The sequence below is a fragment of the Papilio xuthus genome, unplaced genomic scaffold (assembly GCF_000836235.2).
Source record: "Papilio xuthus unplaced genomic scaffold, Pxut_1.1 DF827714.1, whole genome shotgun sequence".
NCBI lineage: Eukaryota > Metazoa > Arthropoda > Insecta > Lepidoptera > Papilionidae > Papilio > Papilio xuthus.
The window spans coordinates 3,090,769-3,117,773 of record NW_013530935.1 but is presented as its reverse complement, the minus strand read 5'-3'; the positions used below and the strand labels follow the sequence as shown (position 1 = coordinate 3,117,773).

Sequence of the window (27,005 nt, the reverse complement as noted above, 5' to 3'; positions counted from 1 at the left end):
TTTTTTATCACTTAAGTAAATATTTATTTTTCTAATAGCATCAAGTGTTTACTGTAGTATCTTTCAAACAGATTTATTTTTCAGGGCCAGAAATAAGAATGAGCAAAGAAGCTTTCTTAGAGAGCGGGGAAACATTATCTCTAAAGTGCACAGTTGTGCATCTGACATCAGGGGAGGCGCCACCCGCCATGCATTGGTACAGGGGCAATGACACCGCACCTCTCGATGAGATACGAGGAGGCGTGCTTATTGAAACCGACCATCTCACTATGACCTCACATTTACAGGTAAACACGCGTCTGGTACTAAACACTCATGAGTTAAATGATCTTTTGAGAAAACACGTACGTTTTTTATTATAATTTCATATCTTTAAGTTTAAAACTCCGACTCTTTGTACTTAATTCTAGCACTTAGACACTAAATAAGACTTTTTTCACAATAACCTCTATTGACTTTTTTATTATAAAAGCACGTCTTGTCATCCATCCTTATCTATGAAACAGATAAACAATTGGAGGAATTTATTAGTTAATTTTCTATGTATAAGTTTACTTTGATATAATAAAAACGAGTTTCAAATACTAATTTACACAAATAAAAATCAAAGTTACGAATGAAACTCCAAAATAATTCATCAAGAATTCCATAATACAGTATCATGTACGTAAATCCTAATTTGAGAGCTTTTTTTACTGGAAATCTGAGTGTATACGCTATATTTTCCAGCGAGTCGCCATAATGGTTATTTAATGAAGAATAACATGTAACGTAACCAGTGGATTTACATGCGTAAACAATGTTCTATCTCATTGAGCCTAAGGGTTACATCCCTTTACCTTTTTAAGCTAATTTACATCAACATTTCATATTTTTTTTGCAAGATAATTCTCACACAAATATAGTGTATTTTTATAAAAATCTGTATTTTTTTTAAATTGTGTTTTTTGAAATTATATTTAAGTACGAATTACTAATAAAATGATGAAATATAAATAATATTTTTCGATCTTACTGATAGAAAAAGTTAAGTTTATGTTTAAGTTGATTATCGATAAAACACGAATAAAATGACATTTTCTAAAAATGATTCCTAGCTATATCGATTTATCGCCCCCGAAACCCCCTGCATACTAAATTTTATGAAAATCGTTGGAGCCGATTCCGAGATTCCAATTATATAATATATAAATATATATACAAGAATTGCTCATCTAAAGATATAAGATTAAAATAAAATTTTATTAAACTTAGAATAGGATTAAAAAAATCAGTTTTTAGTTGCATAAAGCTAGTAGCTAGTAGCTGTCACCCGCAACTCCGTTCGCGTAGAGTTAAACAAGACAATCATTGAGAAAAAATTACCCTATCTCCTAAATACAACCAAATTACAGATGCTCACAAAATTCAATAAGAATTGGTTCAGTAGTTTCGGAGTTTTTCATGAACGTATATCGTGAAAATAAATTTATATATGCATAAAATTAAGCTTCAAAATAACGTCTTTGTCGTTATAAACTTTCATGTCATTTATAACCTACAAAATAGCATAACATGTTCATTACCATAGTTCTAATACCAATTTGACATTTAATCTCACCCATAAGTGGTTTAAGGATTAACTTAGTGGGTTACGAGGTTGACAAATAAGCAGCCCAACACCGTGTAATTCACCCAAATTCAAACACTTGTAATAAACCATTATCCATGTTTCTGTTTTTTCAAATACAATGAGAGGGACGACAATATTTTATACAAGTGTTACGATGGTGAAAACCCACAAATACGCAAATATTAAGCCCCTTCACAAAACACCGGCGTATACAAATTACATGTGGAATAATTGCGTCATTTTTGACGTCGCTTTTACTGTTTCATATTACACAGACACACCCATACGTCTAAATTATTAACGTTCACAGTTGACTCTTTTAACCTACTTTCCAATTTATAATGTTAAAATGATACGTTAGGGCAAGGATATTACATTTTCCTGTATTTGAATAATAAAATTGACGTTGAACGAAATCATAGATAATTTTAGGTTTATGGAAATCATAAAAGATTATCCTATTATTATAGGCTACGAAATAGTCTATTATAAAATTTTATAAAAAAAAAGAATTCTCGAAAATATTACCAACACGAAAGAGATGTTTTGAAATAAATTATGGGCTAAATTGTAATCAAACACCAAAATTCGAGATAATTTATTATCAGCGAAAAACAAAATATTTAAATATCTTATATGTAATATAAATAAACATACATAGCTCAAAATGTATTTAATATGATTTACTACAAAGTATCTATAAATTTTAATTCTTATTAAACTTAAAAATACAATACCCCCGCTAACAGTGGCAACCCACATCGACCTTTGCCGTCTAGGCACTATAATGTTACCTTCGTTCTCTCTAAATTACCGCAATATATTTGCGGAGTAAAGTGTAAGTGGGGACTTAAATATTTTCTCCTACTGTTAAGGTAGTATTACATAAGAGTACAGTAATTTATGAAGACAAGGATAGCGATTTAATGGAGAGAACTTACTTGGGTGTTCGCGTTTTGATTATATAAGTCGCTATATTTTTCATTGCGTATACCAGGAATTCAGAACCTTACCGTATCAACGGACCATTTAACAAAAATAATTACTCATAGAAATGCCATCAAATAACTTTGATTATGTCATTACTGGAAACCGTAGTGTTGTGATAACTCGCGTACCTCTTTATATACCTAATTCACACTTACTTTTATATATAATGATTATTATTATCAGTGCCATGTCCGAAATATTGTGTCGCATTTCATTAGTACCACGCGTGCCATTGGTTCGGCACCCCTTCCCTATACGATTTCAAAACTACACTTCATATTGTTTCTACTTTATTTTTTCTTTCATGTACCATCATTTTATCTATATTTACAATTGTATGTAAATCTATTTTTTCCAACAAATATATTACAATAAATATTTTGAATAATCTGTCGATGTCTAATTTTGACAGCATAAATGTTTCCTAACCATCTTTACATACATATTTTTAAACTAACCTACGCACGATATAAAATATAAAAATGTCGCAGGTCGCTCGCCTAAAAGTGGAAGATGCGGGTAACTACACCTGCGCCTTAGAAGCACCTTTAATTATGAAAACCGTTGCAAGGGTTCACGTCTTACAAGGTTAGTAAACATTTTTATGGGTCATCCTATACAAATTTAATTTAAGAAAACATAGTAAAACGGACCAGAAAATTAAAAACGTGGGAAAACAAAAACATGCTAATTCAGTTTTCCTTATTACAGTAACTATGGTACTTAAGTTTGATAAAAAAACTGAATCACAGAAATCTACGCAAAGTAAATTCTTTAACAAACATTTTAAATTTGAAAATTAACAGTGGTAGAGCCCGCTTTAACATCTTCACATAGAATTCGCCCGGCTCGCCCGGTGAAATACCACGACTACACAGAAGACAGGAATGAAGTGGAAGCAATTCCGCGTTTCGTCTGATGAGTGTGCGTCCCGGAGGCCTAATTTAGTCTTCTTTCCCTTCCCACCCTTTTTCTTATAAGGAAAGGATGGGAAGTGGATGTGGACTTTCCAGATGAGGGGATGCATGGTAAGGGAAGATATTTTCTGTCTATGCATCCTCTCCTCCACCGATAAAAGGTAGGCAACGCATATGCAATTGCGTATGTCTATGGACAACGGTCACATCGCTATTTCAGCTATTTCAGATGACCGCACGCTGGTTTGCCACCTTATGATAAAAAACAAAAAAATTTGGAATTCCAGAATTCTGAAGTCATAAACAATATTAAAACAATTTTTTATACAGGTTCCAGTCTCGCAGAATTACAAAGCGGAGTGAAGTCTACATCCAGCTACCTTAGTCTACTTGTCACATCAATATTCTTTAATTTAATCATTTGTGGTGACGTAAGATGACCTATTTAGCTAACTAGCTTATCACATAGGTACGGCATAGCAAACGCAAATGAAAGGCTGGATAACGCAAGAATTTCAAACATGGGGAACAAGTTATTCTTAAAATTAAACAATTGCAAACATACGCATAATTTGAATATATTTATTCCTAACGCTACGTTCGCTTAAAAATAAGGATAACGTTTGAATTTCAATGTTAAATCTTCCTAGAAGTAAATACACATCTATTAATAAACATGCAAAAGAAAGAACTGCAATTTTTAAACAAAACACAAACAAGGCATTACAGTGGGGCTTCTGAAACCAAAATCTCAGTTTAAAAACATATTGTTATCTCTGTTTTACTAAAGATAATGACAAAGATAACGATATGTTTGAGAACCACGGTTAGAGTCACATTATAGCTATAAAACTGTTTATTAAAATTACTAACAAGAACTTTACATCTATAATTTGGATAACGAGTCTATTATATGTTCGAATACAAAGTATGCATTTGAATAGAGACGAACGCGAATTAACATTAAAATATTTATGGTACACACTGATTTAGAGCAAAAATGACTCACTTGAATATCGGTCTAATAAAATCAAAGATATAATGCTATCCTAATATTGCATTCACGTATCAATGCTTCAATACCGAAGTGAATATTATAATTTCTAAATGTAACCTCGCAAAACATATTTACTGACACAAGATAAAATATATTAAAATGATAAAAGAATATATTGTAGGAGCAACAACATTGCGTTTTCGATATGCCATCAGATCAAAAGCGGTCATGTTTTCCTTGATAGTAATCATGTTATACGTAGAAAACCTTTTCGCTGATTGATATATTGATGATTGGATCTTTATTTATCGACGCTTCCCCCGTGTAGGATACCGTCCAAGGATCCCCCTAATTTATGAGGACTATCAGAGAAATTGGAATTGTAAATAGTATAGATAAAAACAAAAATGATTATAGTACATTCTTCGTCTTGTAGTGTCTTTTAAAAATATGTTTAGTTACATTGATACTGCTTTTTACATTCAAAAATAATCATAGTTGGATTTCCACTAATTATTTTAAAATAAAATTTGTATTTTTTTTTAAATAAATGTTATTTGTCACCAATCCTATTTACTTATACAGGGTGTCCCAAAAGGTTACGTACATAGGAAGGGGGATGATAGGGGTGGTCTCAAGAGTCACCAGAAAAATAAAATAAAAATTCCCCTCTGAGTATGAAAAAAAAATAAATGGCATCTTTTAAAAACTTAATCATTTTACACCTTCTGGGGCAATTTTGTAACCGATGACCTACAAATATTGCTATATTTAAAAAAAAGCTATTATGTCATGTCAATAATCATTTATCAATATGAAATAATAAAAAAACAATACAACTAACAAAGATTTTAAAGAATATTTGTATTGCCCCAGAAGGTGTAAAATTTTAAAGGTTTTAAAAAATGCCATTTATTTTTTTAATACCCAGAGGGGAATTTTTATTTCATTTTTCTGGTGACCCTTGTGACCACCCCTATCATCCCCCTTCCTAAGTACGTAACATTTTGGGACATCCTATATGTATGTAGACATTATGTTGCACTTACCGTTGTCTATTCAATAAAATAAATTGTACATATCACGAAAAAAAACTATAAATATCTTGATGTCATATCTGTTTGTATTTGCACTAATTTGTAGAATATTTCATACGATTTACAAATACTTATATAAGGTTAAAAGCAAATATATAATTTTAATTATATGTGTTATTTCTCTAATTGTTTATATGTTACGTAATATCATTTTTAAATGTTGATTCATATATTACTACTTCCACTCCTAATAGTATTTAAGTAACGAATAAGACCAATATTATAATCATCATATAGTAAAGAAAATTTATATAAACAAATGAAATTCAATGCGATAATTAAAAAAAACTGTTGTAAATATAAAGATCGATCTAATGAGTTATATAAATGGATTTATAAAGATTTACGCATATCAATAAATACACATCAATAAATAGTTTAAATTTACGTTTATAATTTTTGTTTACGAAAATATTTTAACATCATACTGTATAGTAACTGTGTCACCCTTAACTTAGGGTAGGCTCCGAGCCCCTCGGTGGGGACGTATAGTGAGCTGATGATGACCGTATACTAAATAATAACTATTTACCAATAAACAATACATCATTATGAATGAACAAAATTCATCATCATCCATTTTTGCGGGCGGGCGAACTTGCACTCGCACATTTCACGAGCAACTATTAAGTTTGAATATTGTAATACTTATTTATTTTCTGTTTGGTGCCTTAGTATAATTATTAATTTACAAATGTGCAATAAAATAATTAAATTAAACGTTATTATATTATTTTTATTTGTAATAATGATAATATCAGATAATCACATTTAGAATATCGGTGCTTAAGTTGACTGTGGTTTAATTGATGTAAATTGTTATACATATTATATGTAAAATATTTAGTATGTCAATAAGATTTTATAATAAAGAATATATTAAAATAGAAACTTATTTTATTCTTCACTATATCCTAGTCATCATAGCCTGAAAGTAGTACCAGTTGCAGATAAATTAAAAAGTAAAACGTATAGTATGGACATGCTATAAGGAGGAAAGAATCACATTTGAGTGTGGTGGGGTATACTGGTAGAGTTAGGTCTAGGAAGATATGGATGGATTGCGTGAAAAGTGACATCTATGTAGAGGTCAAAGACCTGGTACGCCGATCCTACGTGAATAGGATAAGGACAGGAAGATGATCCTTATCAAGGTAAGAGTCACAGATGTTAGGCCAGTCTTTCGTAAAGAAATAAGGGTAATAGATTTAGGTGATATAGGATACTACAGCTACTGAATTTGTTTTTAATATTTTCATTGTCATGAATATTAAGTTGTATTTTGTTTTTTAGCTAACACCTACTAATTGATATATTAATTGTCTCCAATAAGATATAAAAGAAGCCATTTGTGTACAATGTAAAGATAAAAATTGTACGCAATTTAAGCTTCAAGGTAAACAATACACCAAACAATACGACACAAACTTGTCAAGCGAGTGAACATGTTTTGCCATCGGCTTTAGAGGATTTTGTATTTTCCCTTTGCTGCTTGTCTTCTCCAGACTCTTCATTCTACTTTTAATATTATTTCCGTAATGCATTTAGCTTTAAATTTATTTCTCTATACATTATTCATTCTATCATCTTACCCATAAGACGTAGACATAAAGAGCAAAAAAAAAAATTCAAACCTGATTCATTTAAACTGTATGCAAATAATTAGACAGAACTTTGTTTCATTGTTTCAGTTCTAAAAATCATATTAAAACAAAACAATACAAAAGACATAAGCAACATTTTAATAAATTACAGATTAACTTGAGTGCCATTCGCAAAGATATAATGTAGTGGATTGGTGTACAGTCAGCTTCATAAATGTGTATACATTTTCCAAAACTTTACATACTTGTATACGCCTTTAGTTTAAAAATACGTAAGCACGTCTTCGCCAATAACAATAATTCATAGTTACAAGTATAAGGACGGTTATGTGCATACATATTTGTGAAATCGAAGGCGTATTCAAGTTTTTGATTTATGAAGATGACTGTACAGACAGCCGTATTTAAAATAAAAGCGATGGGATCACATGCAACATACAAGTAGACAATTGGAACAAAGCAAACGTAAAATAGATCCATGGTTTGGATACTTCAATGTCTTTTACTAAATATGGCGCTACTCATCTCAATATCTAATTTAATTTTCGTGACTAAATGCGATAGGATTTTTACATTTTATACTTAAGGTAATAATTGCTGTTTAGTCAAATATTAAATATTATTTATTAATAATACTTGGTATTATTTTATTTGTAAAATTGTATACTACTATCTTTTTCCTATTTTAGTTTTGAGTCGTCAACTTACATGATAGAGTGTTATTGTCAATCTTTGCCTTGTAGATACTAGAAAAGTTATTTTATCGGGGGAAATATTTTTAAACAACTTTACATTTTATGCAACACATTTTAAAGTTGCGCGAACTGTCCCGTCTTCAAGTGAACGTGAAATTTATACCGGAAACTGTTTCGATACTTGAGAAAACAACTCAAAGAATAAGTTTCTTACTTTATGGAGATACTTGTTTGTAGAATGCATGCATGCCAAGAACTTTGTTAGCCTTTGTTACAACACGTTGTTTTTATTTTATTGTTGAATTCCTTTTAAACGATTCTTTAACGCGAAAAACACTCAATAAATAATAATTTACTTAGAAAATAAACTGAACTTTTATACGCCTTCTTCGACAAAGTCATTTGCAACTCTAAAAAATCTGTAAACATTAACCCTGTAATTTATCTAGCGGAGAGATAATTTTTAAAATATTATACGTAGATATAAGGTTGGTAAACCTTGACACATAGATTGTCTAAACTTTAATTGCTTTAATAAATTGACACAGGTGTTTGACAATTGACACAATTGCAAAAAGCGTGATGACAATTTTTACAAAAATAATTATAGCAACAAAAAGATTAATGATAATTATTACATTTACATTCTATATGTAACTCTCAATAAAATGTGATATTTTGGTATCGTTTTCATTGGAAATTACTTATAATAATTTACTTTCTGAAGTGTATGAATCATGAAAATTTTGGTCATATATTGCACCTGGACATTTTATTGTCGACTACACTGAAATATGTTACCGCATTGCACCAAATTATGACTACAAAAAGTACTTGTTATATTGAAGATGTGCTTGGTTCATCTTAAGCTATCTATCTATTTAAATTAGGATACAAATTAGATTGCCTAGAAGTGGTTCCTATTGGTGAATGATTGACATTGCTGATGAGTGACAGTTGGTACAGACAGGGATATGTTTACAAAGATTTTTGGTCTCAGAAAACTTGTTTTAATCCTGAAAAAAAAACCGTTTTTTTAACAAGTCTTACCTAATCACGTTCATACTGCTACTACTGAGATATTTTGTTGGTACACGAATACGGGTAAAAGTAGAATGAACATTAAGCTATCACAAAAAGTATAAAGTACGAAAGATGTTCAAATGCTTTTTGTGGCATCAGGTTCTTAGCTCACCCAAATCTACAAAACCTATATAGGTAAAATTAATAGAAATAATAGATTAAAAACAATGTTATCGAAACTAATATTAACCTTTATAAGGCTGTAATTTCAGACTTATTAATAAATCTTTACAAAATAAATCCATAATGCTAGAAAGAAAATACGACACTGTGCCAGTGTATCGGTGCAACACTAGCCTTATTAAAATATCAACGTTTATGTCCCCCCACTAATCAATCTGACACTTGACTTGGTAATGAAAGCGCACAATTCGCTTTAAATGACTCTAACTAATAATGTCTAAAGAAAGTAATGTGATATTGTTAGCCAGTGTACTTAAAATTTCTCATTCCCATTGTATTGGCCTTACACAACAATATAAGCATAATTTTACGCTTAATCTCTTAATGAAATTGAACATTTAACAAAAATGGTCTATCATAAAATGTTATACAAGATTTTTATAAGAGTGTCTCAAGATTTATCCATTTTGTATTTCATCAAGCAAATAGTATAACGCTACATAGTCTTGATAAAGCGATTCTGTTGAAGAGAGTTAACCGACCAAAATACGCGTAAACGCGCTGAGACGTGAAATCAAGCGGTTTTACGATCTTGTTTTTGCAATAGATCTGTTGTGTTCATATTTATCCCGAAATTTACGATACTGATATTTTATATTCTACTTTCAGACGTTAATATGTTCTAGTATTATAAAAACGTAACGTTCGTTAAACGTTCTGTCGTTCCATTAAAATTTAACGTGCATGTCAGATTATCAGGCGACATCTAGTTTTACATAAATTATGTCTTTCTTTTATTATAATTTTAAGGAATTTCGTATCCTGACAGGAACCTTCACATCTACAAAATTCCTTCCAATTAAATTCATTTTACGAACCCAAATAAAGCGAGCTTCAAAAATAAACAGCGATTCCATTTCCAGAGATTAAATTATTTTATCGTCGTCGGATTAAGTTTCTTTGAGAGATGCTGTTGTCAATGTAATTAATTGTTTACAGTTGTTTTAGTAAAAGGAATTAATTTTTAAAATGAAACTCTCTTTTTTTACTTCCACGAGGCAACGAAAATCACTTAGAGACTAATATCGCCGGGATTTGAAGATTTGCGTTGCCGTGTGCAGGGAGGGCCTTTCCAGTCGTATACATGGAACTATGTTATTAGTACAAATAAATAGATGTTCATCTATTTTCGAGACACGAATGCGTTATAGATTTTCCTTAAGACTCTTAATGAGCGGTTTGATTTCACACTCGATCGCATTTGTTCGTATTTAGATAGTCACGCCTCAATAAATTCCTTTACTTCATCAAGACCAAGGTATCGGGAATTTCTGTTAAATATGTATTTAATGAGAAGATAAATTACAGATGTAATTTAATAATTAGTGATGTCAAGTTGAAATTTATACTATGGTTGGTCCAATGTAATAACGTAACCTATTTTGGAATAATTATTTGTATTTTTCAATTGCTCCTATCAACAATCAAACAAAAATTTCTGAAATTAAAAAATGATTAAAAAAAATTCATGACATTTTATACATATTTTACTATATAATATTATTAATGCGAATGTTTACATGGATGGATGGATGTTTGAAGGTATCTCCGAATCGGCTGTAAGAGTTTTGATGAACTTTGGCACTCATGTAGAACATAGTCTGGAAGAACACATAAGCTATTTAAGATTTTTTTAATTCCGCGCGGACAGATAGTACTTTTATATAATTACAAATCGACTTTCGATAAAAATCCCATTGCTATAATATTATTAATGCTATATACGTAGAAGGCATCGTATGACTAAAATGACAGTATCTAAATTAAAAAAAAACAACATCACTACAGTTAAGGTACGTTATTGGAGATAGGATTATCTTGAAATTCTCGAATCTCCAGTTCTAAAACAAATGAAACAGCAATTGTCCATTCAAACTTTTCATTAAACGGGATTTAAATGGCAATACCTATTTACTACTGAAGACTAAAGACACTTAAAACGACTTCTAAAGAATTAAAATCAACCTGATTTTACATTACTTTTGATTACTATGTATCCTAATCTAATTAAAACATAACATAATCATTGTGGCTTAATTCATACATTATTTTTAAAAAGAATTATTTTGTAATTCAAAAGCGTAACATGATTGGATAGTAACAATATTTAAGTGATTCTAAGTTACTTTATCTGTTATAAAATGTAGATGAAGGTGTAACAACCTTTTGATTATATGGTTCAGTGATTTTATGTTCCCTTATAGGCTATTTATAAGAATAACAAGCCTTATAAGAAGAGGGCACAGATAGCAAAAGCGAAGACTGGCAAAACCGATACTGTAGGAGGGATTTCTACCTTTTATTATTTCGTTATATAGTAATTTAAGGTTAATGTATTTATTAGGATATCTTACGAATACTATAAATGCTACTATGAATTTTTAGAAGGATCCTGTTTATATGAAGGTATCTCCGAAACGGCTAAATGGATCTCACTGATAGATTACAGATCTCAGATCACTTTAGATACATTCTGGATACAGTCTGGAAGTACACATAGGCTACTTATTAAGTTTTTTTTTTAATTCCACGCGGACGTAGCCACGGGCGACAGCTAGTTTAACATTATATGTCTTAATAATATAGAGATTGTACTATAAAGTACTTTATTATATTAATAATATTTAAGGTTTTATGTATGTAAAACTACACAGAAAAATATTAGAAATTTGGAACCGATTATTCTTGCCTTGTTTTATTATAAATTAAGTTTGGCATACTTATTATTTAGAGAGTTTTGAAAGCTCTTGAGAAAGTTCGTGATTAAAATAGTAATTGGAGTTATCGATTGGTGAAGCCCAATTTACCCTCTACGCTTACGCAGTGAATATTTTATAGCTCTGTTTTAAAAATAATCTCTCGTTTTACGTAGAATGAATTAATTTCCGTTTATCTTTATTTATACAATGAATTATTTACATAATTACATACAAATCCATCCATCGGAAATGAACCAATGGTCAATTTCCTTTAGTTTTATTTTAGACCTTTTCATACATTTTACACATACTATTATATAATTATAATAAATTATTTTCCAACTGCATAACATGCGAAATAAAATGACTTTTAAAACTCTTCATCTTCAATGTATTATAATTTTTTTTTTGCTTAATTTGTACGAAATGTGTTTTTCTTCGTATTAAAACTATCATTGTTCCCGACGCATATAGTCTATATTTTTTCACTTTTTGAATTGAATTATCTATTAATTTTAAGACATTCTAATAATTATTTGTCATATTTTGAAAAAGTTTTTTTGCGCTAATATAATTATTAATCATATAATACATCTCACTAATATTATAAATGCGAATGTTTGTTTGTAGTTATCTCTAGAAAAGCTGTAGGAATCTTGCTGAAATTTGGCATAGATGTAGACCATTGTCTGGTAAAACACATAAGCTACTAATTATTTTATTTTTTATACCGCACGGACGGAGTCGGGGGCAACAGCTAGTAGTATTATATATTTGATAAAATCGTAAGGTAATATGAAATAGAACAGCGTGCAGTACTGAATGGATCTATAAATATTCAACATTGTGGGCATCGGACAGAAACGGCCGGTACGTGACCTGTCCTTACACCTTCACAAGAGTGCGTAATGGATTTTGGGCGAGATTCGATCGTCAATAAAAGGGCATTGGTACAATAGCTCAGCTTTTCTATGTCTTACTTTCTTTTATTGGCTTTTGTAACACTTGTCATGCTTAATCTATATTTATAAAATATGTAAAAAAAAAGTCATTTGACAAATGCCGTAAAAAGCATCTTAAGTTTTTTTTTTTATAACATTTAACTTTTAACTAAAAGTAAAAGCAAACATCACACAAACTTCAATGGTTTGGAACAAATATTGTATGCGCAAAATAATAACGAGTGGTAAACATCGGTCTGAAACGTTCTGGCTCGGGATTTGTAAATCAATGAACAGTGTTCGGTTTTATCGACTAGGAAAAAATATTTAGATGTTTTATTCAACCCTGGCGACTAGAAACTAACATGTTATGGGCAGTCACAAGGTTAAAAGTTCAACTACGATATATTTTTAATAATTCATTTGCCCGGTATCAAAACTGAGACATTTTTCATTAAGCCTATCGTATTTTGTAACCAGAGATATGTGGCATAAGAAGCTATTAATTTACTTAACCGTCTTTTAATAAAAGCAACATAAGAAAGGTATATCTGTTTTCTATCTTTCCCCTGTCCTTGAATCATGTCCCTTTCCCGTTCATTCCAATATGGACAATAACAAAAGAAAGAAGATTTGAATTAGGCCTCCATCACCTTTCTAAAAAGGAGAACTATAAAATAAAGACAAAGTATTTCACCAGTCAAGCCGAGCAATAGTGCAACAGACGTTTTACAAACTTTTCAGGAACGATTTTTCTGTCCTCGTTTTAGATAAAGCTTTTTCGGTCCACTTTACAATCCTTTTAGTCATTTTTATGACAATGCAAAAATTGAGTAGCGAATCTACGAAAGTAATCTAATTGCTGTACATAAAATAACGATTTTTGTACTATTTTCAGCGTTTAGTTGTTTTTTAAACCTAGAATATAACATGGGAACTTAGTTATTTTGATAAGGAAGTCTGCAGGAACATTATTCGGCTATGTACTAATATTTAATACATTACATATTACAATCCCAGTTTTGAGAAGAGTAAATTTGGTTATAAGTTTAAATATGGACATTTTTATTTCTAGCTGTAGCGACTCCTTCTGCGCGGAATTAAGAAAAAAATAGATAGTAGCCAATTCTCACACCTACTAGATATGCATTCAAAATTTCAAAAAATTGGATCAAGCCGTTTCGGAGGAGTATTCGTAACCAAGGGCAAACGAGCAGCGGGAACACCGAGGTGTTCAAACGACGCCCATGGACATCAGCAATACCAGAGGAACCGTAGATGCGTTGCCGGCCTTTGAGATAGTGATAAGCTCGCTTCTTGAATGACCCTAAGTCGTAGCGGTTTATATATAAGATATCTCAAGTAAAGCGTTAAGGTTATATTCTTTCAATTGCTATTGAAGCGAATAAACACAAGGTTGTTATTATCATGTAAATTGCGTCAAATTGAAATTCGGAAGATTTCAAGGATGTAGAAAATTACTTTTTGTAAGCAGCCTTTGAAGATTCGCCTTCGATTTTCATTGTAATAGAAAAGTTGTGAAATATTGAAAAAATGATCTATACATATTTATATAATTGGAATGTCTTTATGTGTTATAGATAAAAAAGTTATAGTACACAACAACACAATAATTGGCTATGCTAATAACCAATTTTTAAAACTTTTGTCTACGTCTTTCTGTCTGGTTTGTCTGTCCGCAAGGCTGCGTTTGTCTCTGAACGTCTTCGGAAGGACTGGACCAATTTTGACGAGAAGGTAGCTGACGTAGGCATAATTAAGGCTACATTTTGTATTTTAATATTACAAATAAAAATATACCTCGCTCATTATAGCGTCTTAAAAAGACAATGCCTTAGGTTTTAACTTACTGATAGACTACAGAAAGTAAATAGTCTCCGTCGTTTAATAAAATAAAGAACAATAGCCGCGAATGAATAGGCTCGTATTTATTTCTAAGATGAGACTGAGAGGAACAATGAAGGCACATAATACTTAATAGCTTACAACTAACAAAACTACTGTGTCATTAATAAAATGTTCTTAATGTAAATAATTATTGGAACACATATTTACTACTTGCCCTGTGCTATTTTATCTTTTGTTAGGATTTTTTTTTGCTTAAAATATCTAAAAGTTACTACAAAAATTCACAATTTACATTCACAAAACATATTTGTAATCATAGAATAAATATTATAAATCTTAAAAGTATATAAATCTTACTAATATTATAAACGCGAATGTTTAGATGGATGGATGTTTATTTTAAAATACAGTTTACAATTATATTTGGCATCCATATAAACATAGTCTGGAAGAATAAATAGGCTACTTAATTAAGGTTTTATTTTAATTACCGGATGGAATGAGCTAATTTAAACGAGTAGAATACATCAAAAGCCACAATTTAATATATTCCCAGTCGCCAAGATAATATTTGAACAATGGAACATTACCACGACATTACGTTATCCAGACAAGTTATGTTGTATATTATATGACGCTTTAAATAGCTCTAGAAATTCCTACACCGGCCTCTTACCTCTGTCTTACAGACAACGTTGACCCCATTCCAAATAAATTATTTAGACACGTTCAAATATAGCTGCTGACCTTTAATAGTATTATAAAATATACATGGATTAAATGTATTCAATGAAATATAGACGTAATAGCTGTTGCCAGCGACTCCGTCTGCTCGGAATTAGAAAAAACTTAACTAGTAGTCTATGTGTTTTTCCAGGCTATGTTCTACATCTTTGCTAAATTTCAGCGGGATCCATGCAGCCATTCTGGAGATACATTATAAAAAAATCTTTATCCTTCCATCCTTCCATTTAAATATTCGCATTTATAATATTATAATCATTGCTCTCCATTGCCAAAATACCTGTATAAAATATTGTTACCTTTGTTTTTATTCTTCGAAGAAAAAGAGAAGAATGATATACTTAAATTGTCTCTGTTAGCTCTTTGACTATAGTATAAGAGTGTTATTTTTTTTTAATTTCACTAAACCAAGGTTATCATTATTTGTTCTCACCCACATAGAATTTATAAATATTAAAATGAACTTAAGTCCAAATATAACTCAGAAAGAACAAATCTTTTATAGAACAAAGATGTTAATGCATCACAAGTCTGGCAATCTTGACAAACAATAACTCAACTAAATCGCTAGTTTTATTGTATGTCTCAGAGTTTTGCATTAAGATTCCAGCGACAACGCATGTACCCTTGAATTTTAATACAAACATTTGTAAATAAAAGCTCTGGGCGTCATATAAAAGAGCTTTTCATATTTATTTACATTCTTTTGTCATGTTTCACAACTTAAGATTCTTGATACTTGAGGTTGCGTAATTTAGTACTAGGATTAAATATCGCACATTTCACGAAAGAAACAAACATTTTTAGATAACTAAGAACTTTCTTGTTGTATTTATGTACATCATACTATTATATTTTATTCAGTTTTATTTTTTTAAATAACTACATATCAAATGCGAATGTCGGGATGGAAGTTTGCTACGAGGTAACTCAAGGATCTGTAAAGATTTGAATAAAGCAGACACAGAAATAGATCGTTATCTAGAAAAATGCTTACGGGCACACTTATATAAAAACTACTAATATACTTGTATAAAAACGGCTAAAACACTCACGTATGTTGGTCCGGTGTTGACACCGTTTTTTACATAAATTTATGATTATGTCTCACGATAGTATGAAGAACGTAATAATCTTGCTAATGATTGGATAGATACGGATATCTCCAAAACGACTGTATGGATCTCGCTAAAATTTGGCATACATATAGAACATAACCTGGAAGAAAATATGGGCTACTAATTAAGTTATTTTTTTAATTCCTCACAGTCGGAATTTTGGGTGAAAGCTTAAACATATTAATTTTAATTAATAACACTAACGTTAAGAAATTTCAGCAGTGACTACGAAGTCATATACGTAATTCTAATTAATTATTGTTTACAAAATCTAGTCTCGCCGGATATTATCACGTGTGATAAATTAAACGATTTGTCTATCTCAACACATGTTTTCTTAATATGGGCTTCCACTGACTAAACATTATGTATAAAAAAATTGATATCTCTTATAAGAATATGTTCTTTTGTATAAATCTTTCAGTGTTTGAAACTTTCTATTTAAACCGATAAAGTTACTAATCCTACTAATATTATAAATGCGAATGTTTAGGTGGATGGATCTCACTGAGAGTTGCATGAATATCACCGAAATTTGGCACAGATGTAAAACACGTATTTACTTAGTATGTTTTTTTTAATTCCACGCAGTTGAACTGGCGGGCGACAGCCAGTAAATTTATAAATAACTTCAGTAAAATCTTCTTAATTAAATTAAATTAAATTAACAATAAACAAAGTATATAAAACGGGTCAAAGAAAGAAACGCGATTGTGCTCCTAACTGTTGCAAAAACTTTTCTGAACTAACCATTTCCCTTGAGGAATTTATTTACAACGGACTGTTTTATTTTTCTCCTTTGTAAAATTGTTTTATAATTAGCTTAAATATTTACAATATTAATTGTAAAATTAATTATTGGACTATTGCTATTTGCTTTGGTTTTATTTTTTATTTAAATAAAATATATCTTACTAATCTTACTAATATTATTAATGCGAATGATAAGATGGATGTTTGTTTAAAGGTATAATACCTCCAGAACGGCTGAATGAATTTCGATGAAATTTGACATACATGTAGAACAGTGGTGCCCAAACTTATTTTGTCTACTGCCCACTTTGAGAATAAATATTTTTCAGCGCCCCCATATTTTCACATATTTAAAGACCACTATAACTTCAAATTAAATTAATTCATTATTGCGACCTAAATCTATATTAACGGAGAATTGTAAACGAAACTTTTACTATAACCCGCAACTTGTAACCTGCAGCGCCCACAAGGGGGCGTTATCGGCCACTTTGGGAACGACTGATCTAGAACATAGTCTGGAAGAACACATTAGTTATTAAGTTTTTTTATATAATTCCGCGCGGACGGAGTCACGGGAGTTTATAGTTAATTGTAATTTAACAGTTAGTCAATATTCTTCTTCTTCTTGAGGTGCCTCTCAGACTAGCGAAGGTTGGCGATCAGTTCTCCATATTTAATATTGATGATACGATATATTTAGTTTAAATTAATAAGTGGCAAAAAATATATCACAAATATATTTTAATTTGGTTTTAATTATTTTAGGTTACAAATAAATGTTAGTTATTTTCATAACAAATATGTTTTAGTAATTCCTAATTTTCATTCGTTCATTTTATGTTTTAATTTCATAACTTTTGTATTTAAATCACTTTGAAAGTTCTAGAAAACAAATTGGAGGCGCAGCTTGTTTTATTTAAGTGTTCAAAAGTATGCTTGAAACAGTCTAACAAAATTCATTTCATTTTGACATGAAATTACTACCATTATAAAAAAAAACTCCGAAAGTTTTCGCGAATTTTGCGTTTGTTATTCCTACGAAGGCGAACTTTATTCATGTTTCAGCTCGTCCGCTGGCCTAATACAAAGTTTCAATTTTCATACTATTTTAAATTAAATTTATAAAATTGTATTTTGCCCTTAGTCGTAGCGGTTAGGAAATACCACCGAGGACAGACTACGCGACTGTAAAAGGCAGAAAGTTTCTCGAAATCCGAAAATAGAAATGCGATTCTAGTGGAAGACATCATACATTCTTAGTTAATCTAAATATGTACCCTCTCAGTATGGTAATATGAAGTTTACTATGCATGGCTGGACCTGCTTTGAGTTTGCTTCCATACGTATAACATAGACTAAATTAACAACAGGGTGATGCATATTTTAAAATACACCCAATGAATACGCTTTGAGTTCTTACGTCTTTAAAAAATTATAGCTTGCGATCAATGGTTATGTCTCCACCTATCAGAGTTACGTAACTTAGGGCTAACAAAGGCCAAATTCAACTACGCTGAGCCTGTGCGGGTTATTTAACACATTTCTTTGAATTTTCCTTCGCAGATGTCTTGGTTTCATCACCCTGTTTTTATTACTTAGAAACGTGAGGTATATCTACATATAAATCGTACATCAAAAAACACATTGGTACATGGCCGAGATCGAACGTAGACGTGTAAATTACGATCCGGTCCGGTGAGTTGCTTAACAACTGCGCCATGTTTTGGTCACTAAACAAAATACGTGCCTCTAGTATTATAAATATTTTTACTAAGCGCAGCATAAAGCTTTGATGTCTGCAGAATATTCAATCGCTTAAATTGTAAGACGCTGGCGACTTTATATTCAAAGAGTCGCGTCGCAATTTCTTCTTGGTTTAATAAGCAAAATTTTCAATCTGGACTATTTTTGTGTAATAAAGATTTGTTTTTTACATTCAGTGATGTTTCTAAATAATTTTATTTCTATTTGGTATACAATTTTATTGAGTTAAATTGGCATAACGAATTTGTATAGTTAAAAAGAAACCTCAGTTAGCACTAACGAATGTATAGACGTACGGATGTAAAAAATAAACATTTTAAAAACCACACGAATAGGAAATAAAATGAAATATTTTTGCACGTAAAAATACAGTTCGAAGTGAGACCACGATTGCGCTCGGAACTGCGGGAAAAAAAAACTTCTAAATGGACTAACCACTTCCCCGGGGGCCGTATTCCTTCTTACTACGCCAATTACTGTTTACCTTTTTATTTTAAGTTGCTTTTGTTTCGGATAAACTGAAGAAAAGAATAGAAGTTGTTTTCTTAATATACAAAGTTTGACTTTTGTTTCTTTCATCACCTTGTTTGTGAAATCATCGCAACTTATACCTTTCTGAAATTATTCTTGTACAATAATATATATTTTAAGCTGACTTCAAAAACAAGGAGGTTACCATTTCGTCTGTTTTTTTATATGTGTACCGCGAAACTTCGCCCTTAGTGACCGATTTGCTTGCAGGTGGGTCCCATTTTTTTTCAATTTTACTAACTTCACTTTCGAAACACCCTATATTATGTGCCACAATAACTTCTGAACTTCCACACGTGATTTGTGTAGTATTTAATTGGTTAAACGTTAGAATAATTTGTTTGCACAAACGACGATGTTACGTCTTGCTAAATTTCATCGAAGCTACTTTTTATAGACAGTTGCTCTTTAGTTTTTTTTTTTTATAAGAGAAGTGGGCAAACGAGCGGCGGGAACACCGAGGTGATCAACGACACCCATGGACATCTGTAACACCAGAGGAACTGCAGAACACCAGTTTTCCAATTTGTATCGTAATATAAAACAACGTATAAAGAAATAGTATTCTTTAATGTTGCAATTGTAGTAAAGGATAAAATGCAACGTGTCGTCTATTCCCTTGTCGCGGATCTAAATCACCCGAACGTTAGCGCATGCATTGCAAAACAGGTATTACCTACTGCAACATATGCATACTATTTAAATGGAACAAAAACATTTATACTTTTAACACATAAAAGCTTTTATAGCATATTCGTCTCCATTACTTCAGCTGTAACTGACAAAATAACAAAAAAAAAAACGACGATTTTGGGGACTGTGTACTAATAGCCGTCGCTCGCGACTCTGCCCGCGCGTATAAAAGAACTTAATTATTACTTTATTGTTCTTCCAGACTTCTTCATATATGTATGTCAAATTTCAGCTAGATCTATGGAGCCGTTGTAAAGATCTTACAAACATCCATCCATACAAACATTCGTAATTCAAATAATAGTAAGATATGTGCACTAATTTAATAACATATTATGTTTAACCGTTGTGAATTAGGGACTAAATAAAACATGTAAAAACAAAATAAACGTGTCCAGCGGGAATCGTAGATAATTCCGGACTCATAGTCCATTTATAATATTACTAAGTAAGATCTATCTATTTCTTCTTCAAGTTCCTCATCAGTCTTGAAGGTTGGCCGCTAACTTGGAATATTTGGTTCTGTCAAGTGCAAGGCGAAACAATTCCTCCGCTGACCTAATCCCCGTCCACTCCCTAATTTTACGTAGCCACGAATTTTTCCTACGTCCAGCGCGTCTCTTCCCTTCAATCTTGCCCATCATTATCAGCTGAAGTAACTTATACCTGTCATGCCGTAGTACTTGACCCAAGTATTCCACTTTACGCTTTTTGACGGTCCGCATGAATATTCGGCTCATAGCCACGCGCTGGAGTCTCTACCTGTTTAATATCAGTTACGATAAGTAATAGTCTATTATCCGAAGAATTGTCGCGTAAAGGAGACATTTGAATGGCATTGTAGAGCTGAGAAGTATGCGATAGAAAACATAAAGATCTCTCTCAAGACCTTACGTAACATTCCCGAAACACGAGCCGAATATTGATAAGGAACGTTTTACGATACGCAATATATTTCATATTCAAGTCGTTACGCTCACCAAATTTAATATTTTATATCTTACTATCTGAACCCGGCATGCGTTGCAATACAGTAAAAATAACACAGAAATTCAAAACCAAAAGAATTTCAAATAAAATAGTACAATTAAAGTTTCATTTGTAACGAAACGTCAGTTTGATTTTAAGATCATTTAGAAAAAAAAACTTGTCTAATAGTTTTCTAAACTAAACTTCTATCACAATATACATGATGCCTCAGGTTAAAGATTTTGCCGATTTGGTACATAATATACTGATCTATTAAAAAAAAATTAACGTTTCTTACAATAATTTGTTAACATTACAAATAACTTTTAATAAAGTATATTTAATTGGAATTACAAAAAAAAAAAAAACAGAAAACAATCCAAGATTCAAAAAGAGTGCATTAAGCGAAATAACTTTTAGAAAGAATAAAAAAACACAATAGTAATAGACGTAGAAAGAAGGAAAACAGCCGCGGGGGAAGTGGCCAGTACATTTAAAGTTTTTACTACAAACGCAGACCGCAATCCCATTCTTACTTTGACCTGTATATTTGTATGTTAAATAATTTTGTTTGTTCCAGTTTTGAAATTATATTTACAGACATATAAAATGTGATATGTATTTTATAATCTGTCTCCCGCCACTCCGCCTGCGCAGTATCAAAAAAACTTAGTAAATAGCCAGAGCGTCGGTGGCTCAGGAGTTAAGCACTTGACTTGCAATCTACAAGTCCTGGGTTCGAATCCCGCCATGTACCAATGTATTTTTGGATTTTCGATTTACATTTGTACATTTATCGGACGTTCTTACGGTGATGCAAACATCGTGATGCAACCTGTACAAATCTGCGAATAAATTTAAAGATATGTGCGAAGTCAACCAACCCGCACAGGGCCAGCGTGGTTGACTATGGCCTAAATCACCCCTAACTTAGGGTAGGCTCCGAGCCCCTCGGTAGGGACTATAGTGAGCTGATGAAGAAGCCTATTACAGACAATGTTCTACATCTATGGTTAATTTCAGTGATATCCATTGAATTGTTCTAGAGATACCTTGAAACAATACATCGCAGAAACATCCATACATTCGAAATTTCTCATTTATAATTTTAGTAAAATTCTTGAAACTATTTAACGGCAATAATGAACAGTAGAACACACTACAAACTAACCATCTATAAATTTTACCAAAATAGGTCTTCAAGGTAAATACACAAAAATGACAGAATCATTACCCAAATCCACGGACAATATTTCAACGGACTCGACAAACATAATTTAACGTATGTACGCAATCCTGCGACTCATTTGATCAGTAAATCCCAATACACGGAACAATCATGCCCTACAAATTACATTTTATATGTAATCAAGAACAACGTCAATCAAGCAAACATGTGACTGTCCTATAAAAGCGGGTAAATTGTCATTAAACGAGATAATTACTCTCTTATTGAAATTTGAAATGAACACAGCCTACTTAATTTTCCTTCGAAAAAAAAAATAATAAAATGGTAGTTTGACATTTTATCCACCCTTGTTGTAACGTCATCTTTACAATCCATCATTATACAGGGTGTCCGGAAATGACGTATACAACGGAGTACCACAGATTCCTTGGTCAATACAGTTGTGTAATCCTCGGACACACTGTATACACACATATTAGGTAGACGTAGTAATAACTATCCGTCACATGAGGTAAAAAATAGGTATCATTTTTTTTTATATGGTGGTTATATATATAGGTGGCAAACGAGCGTGCGGCTACCTGAAATTGCTGAAATAGCGAAGAATATATCATCTCTTTCGTTACTCTATATCTCCTCTCTTTCTCGTTTTACTCTCCTTTTATTTAATCCGTCTTCTCTCTTACATAATCTTCTGACTAATGAACGTCATTTCAGAGATAAATTGCAATAAAAACCATATTCCCAATGTTGTACAACTCGCAACTGCAACAAAGCTTGTTTAAACTAACAGTAATTAAGACGCGGCTTATCTGTTATTTGAGATACTGATGACTTTAAAATGGTTTAATACTGTTCACTGAATGTATTTAACATTTAACTATTGCAAATTATTACTTTAAGACGACTTCCATCATCATCTTTAGATGCAAATAAGTTGTTACAAAAAAAAATGTAAGTAAAACATGTTTTGGCACGCTCATACCATTTTTTAAAAAGTTCATAATATTTTTATGTTTGCAAAAAAAAATGTCAGTTCGTAGGCCTCAAATAAAAGAAGAATAAAATAAGGTATGAATACAAACCAGTGTTTTCTCATCATGTTATTTATAATATTTTTTCCCCGTGAGACGTCAGTGAGAATTCATGTTAAGAACAAAGTAAACCCGATTCGCTTTTGTGGTTGGCATCAGAGTGCAAAGTAAACCGCTGCACTTTGCATTAGGATCCGGTTTAACTCGGTGCATTTAGTTTCACACATTAACATCACACAAATACTTAAAGATTTTTTCCTTAAAATAACACAATGAAATATTGTTTTACTCAGCATCAATTCATGGGCTTAAAGATATCAAAGATTTCATTAAAGGTGACAAGAAAAAGAAAGGTGACAAATGTCGGAAGACAGACATGTTTTTGAGACAAGAACTGTTAAGCCCTTAAGGTAGACGTGGTTTTCTTTCGATATAACAGCAGACACAACAATTTTATTTATTGTATAGATAGAGATAAAAAGATCTAAAGTAAAAAAAAAACTATCAACAGAATATTTTATTCAATAAGGGTAGGCATTCGAATTTGAATTAGGAATAAACTTATGATCCAACTTATTGGTATTCCTTCGCTTTATCTACAACTTTTCTATCCAATATAATTCGACTTACGAGTATTTTATTTAGCACTTACATAAATTGATTGTGACTATTGTTTTTACGACTGGCCATCAAGAACGTTAATGTTATCCATGTATATATTTGTTGCCCATTTTATTGTAACCTTATGTAGCGTAAACATCGATAGTTTAAAAAAAACTGTCTTCTTTGGTTTTTTTTTTTAAGAGAAGGGGCAAACAGGCAACGCTAACACCGAGGTGATCAACGACACCCATGGACGTCTACAACTCCAAAGGAACTGCAGATGCGTTGCCGGCATTTAAGGAAACGGTATGCGCGCTTCTTGAAGGACCCTAAGTCGTATTGGTTTGGAAATACCGCCGAGGACAGACCATGCCACAAGTTTTAGGTGACATGCTATAAAAAGCCGGTCATACTTAAGAACACGTGATATTGACGTCAGCTATTTAAAATTTGGCACAAAGTCTTTTCTAACAAACTATGCAAATTATTAAGGTTCTCAAAATTCTGCTGATTTTGTCGTTAACTTATCGGCGTATGGTTTTGATGGCTACTTATTTTATTTTATAGGAAATGGATAGATTATAATAAAATAGTGTCATTTGGAAATCATCCATCGATCCATCTAAACTTTGGCATTTATAATATTATAGCTAAATTATTCGGAAGTAAGATTTATATATATTTTGTTATTTGACTGTCAACGACAGATGTTTCGTTTCAATTTTTGTTTGAATTTCATTATATATTGTTGCATAAACTTTCTTTACAAGTGCTATGCAACTACCGGCGCCCATTTGCATGCAATACCGCTACGACGCGGAATAAAGTCCGTTTTCAGGAAAAATTGTTTGCTTCGTCTTTTATATTCAATGTTTTCAAAACATCTTCATATCGTGTCAGAAACACGTTGATATTTCATTTTAGACTCAAATTTAGATGCAATTATTACAATGTAATAGCTTCTATTAAGAAATAAATAATCCAAATAGTAAAAATATAGCAAACATATCTTTTGATATTAGTTACGTCGGAGTTAAAGAATAAAGACCAAAATATTATTTCATAAACTATACCATAAATTTCATTATTTTTAAGCGAATTAACTTAACGCTCTTTATATTATTTATTTGATAAATTAAGACGGTACTAAAACTATTAAACTACTGGTAATTTTTTATTATTTTCCAATAAGGAAATAGCACAAAAGCACTAACAAAATTTGGTTGTCACATAAATTCTTCAACCTTTATCTCATTTATAAGAAACTGCGACAGGGAAAAGCTTCCGTAAGCCTGGCTGATGTCTTGAAAATATTCGATTTGCTATTTACGTATAATTAACGGGACATATTTATATTATAGTTTAATTTGTATCCATTAATCAGTGTTACTAATATTATTATATAAATGCGAATGTTTAGATGGATGGATGTTTGTTTGATGGTATCTCCAGAACGGTTCAATAGATCTTTATGAAATTTAGCATAAATGTAGAACATAGTCTGGAAGAACACATAGGATACTTATTAAGTTTTTTTAACTCCGCGCGGAGGGAGTCGCGGGCGACAGCTGGTACGTTTGTAATTAAGCAATGGAATAAATTGTTGTCGATATACTCCCATTGCATCAATTTTCTGATATATATTTTAATTAGACTTGTTACGTAATATTGAGCAGCATTTAAGTGAATATTATGATGGTTTGGGGCAAAACAATAAGCTGAAATTCTAATTACGTGTTATCCCAAAAATTGTTTTTCAAATAAAATCTTAAACTTGATTAAATAGCGGTAGGTTTGACTGTATTTTTTGCTAGTAAATTATTTTAAGAAAAATATTTTAACAAATTTAAGTTATTTTACAAAAAAAGGAAAACCTTTACTAAAGTATAAACGAACCGTAAGAAGTGAGACGCGAAAAGCATAGCTTATGCTAAGCATTCTTATAGAATAGTTCCCGGGAAAATATACAATGAAGTTTTCATGCCACAGCAATGTTGAAAGCTTTAACGAGAACATTAAAAAGACCTTATAGAAAAGTTCACAGAAACTTAGCAACAATAAAGACGAATTTACATAAAAATGCTATCATTTTCGATGATTTTTTGTATATAAGAATCTGTATAGCTAGCTGCAGCCGCATTAGTACCTCTAAGATAATTGTGACTAAAAAACTACGTACTAATATGTGCGCTATTGTAACTTATAACCACAAAATATTACAATCCGTTTATGCTCATACGAACCGATTTGATAGTCCTTCAGAATTCATATCCCCTTGGTCGTGTGCCCTGCTAAATTACCGTGGTATTCCACCACCATATCATGTAAAAAAATATGTATCATTCGCTTTAAAAGTAGAGATAAAAATATGTTTGTGTAAAAAAATCTCGCCCGTGGAAGTCCAAGGTTACAATACGTTTCTGAAGCGAGATAGAAAAAAATATGAGATTTTAAATTAATGCATAATTTACTCTTAGCAGCTGGTATAGGTGCAGTTTCTTTACATTTTTCAAGAAACGCTTAATCATTATAAAAGTCAGACAACGTGGATGGTTAGGATGATGAATGCCTTATTATAAATATTTTTTCTACAAAACCACACGGAAATATAATTTAGTTTGGTTTTATCTAAGATGCTTCACTATTTAATTCATTCAATGCGTTAGCAAATCCTTAGATCTTTTATGCGTTTATCAACAGTTCACAATATACCTAGGCCGAATATTAATTGACTAGGTTCGGAACTATATATCGAAAAATATTTTAAGTAACATAGAAACAAAACATACCTATAATATTTACAAAATACATTTAAAGTCTTACCTAAGGAAATGGAACTAAAAGGAATCTTCTACTAACTTTACGAACTAAGCGGACGGCAGTTCATGTAAGCCTTCTGTGAGTTACTATACCGGAA

The 27,005-nt window shown here is 31.4% G+C and overlaps 1 protein-coding gene across 1 annotated transcript in view; it reads left to right on the top strand.

The window, feature by feature from the left end:
• Positions 1-4,266, top strand: part of LOC106116632 (uncharacterized) — a 27,284-nt gene extending 23,018 nt beyond the window's left edge. Inside the window, exons 7-9 of the mRNA XM_013310523.1 lie at positions 85-287; positions 3,094-3,190; positions 3,850-4,266. Of these exons, the coding sequence (XP_013165977.1) occupies positions 85-287; positions 3,094-3,190; positions 3,850-3,959 (410 nt within the window). The 3' untranslated portion in view covers positions 3,960-4,266. The remainder of the gene's footprint in view (positions 1-84; positions 288-3,093; positions 3,191-3,849) is intronic.
• The last annotated feature ends 22,739 nt before the right edge of the window (positions 4,267-27,005 follow it).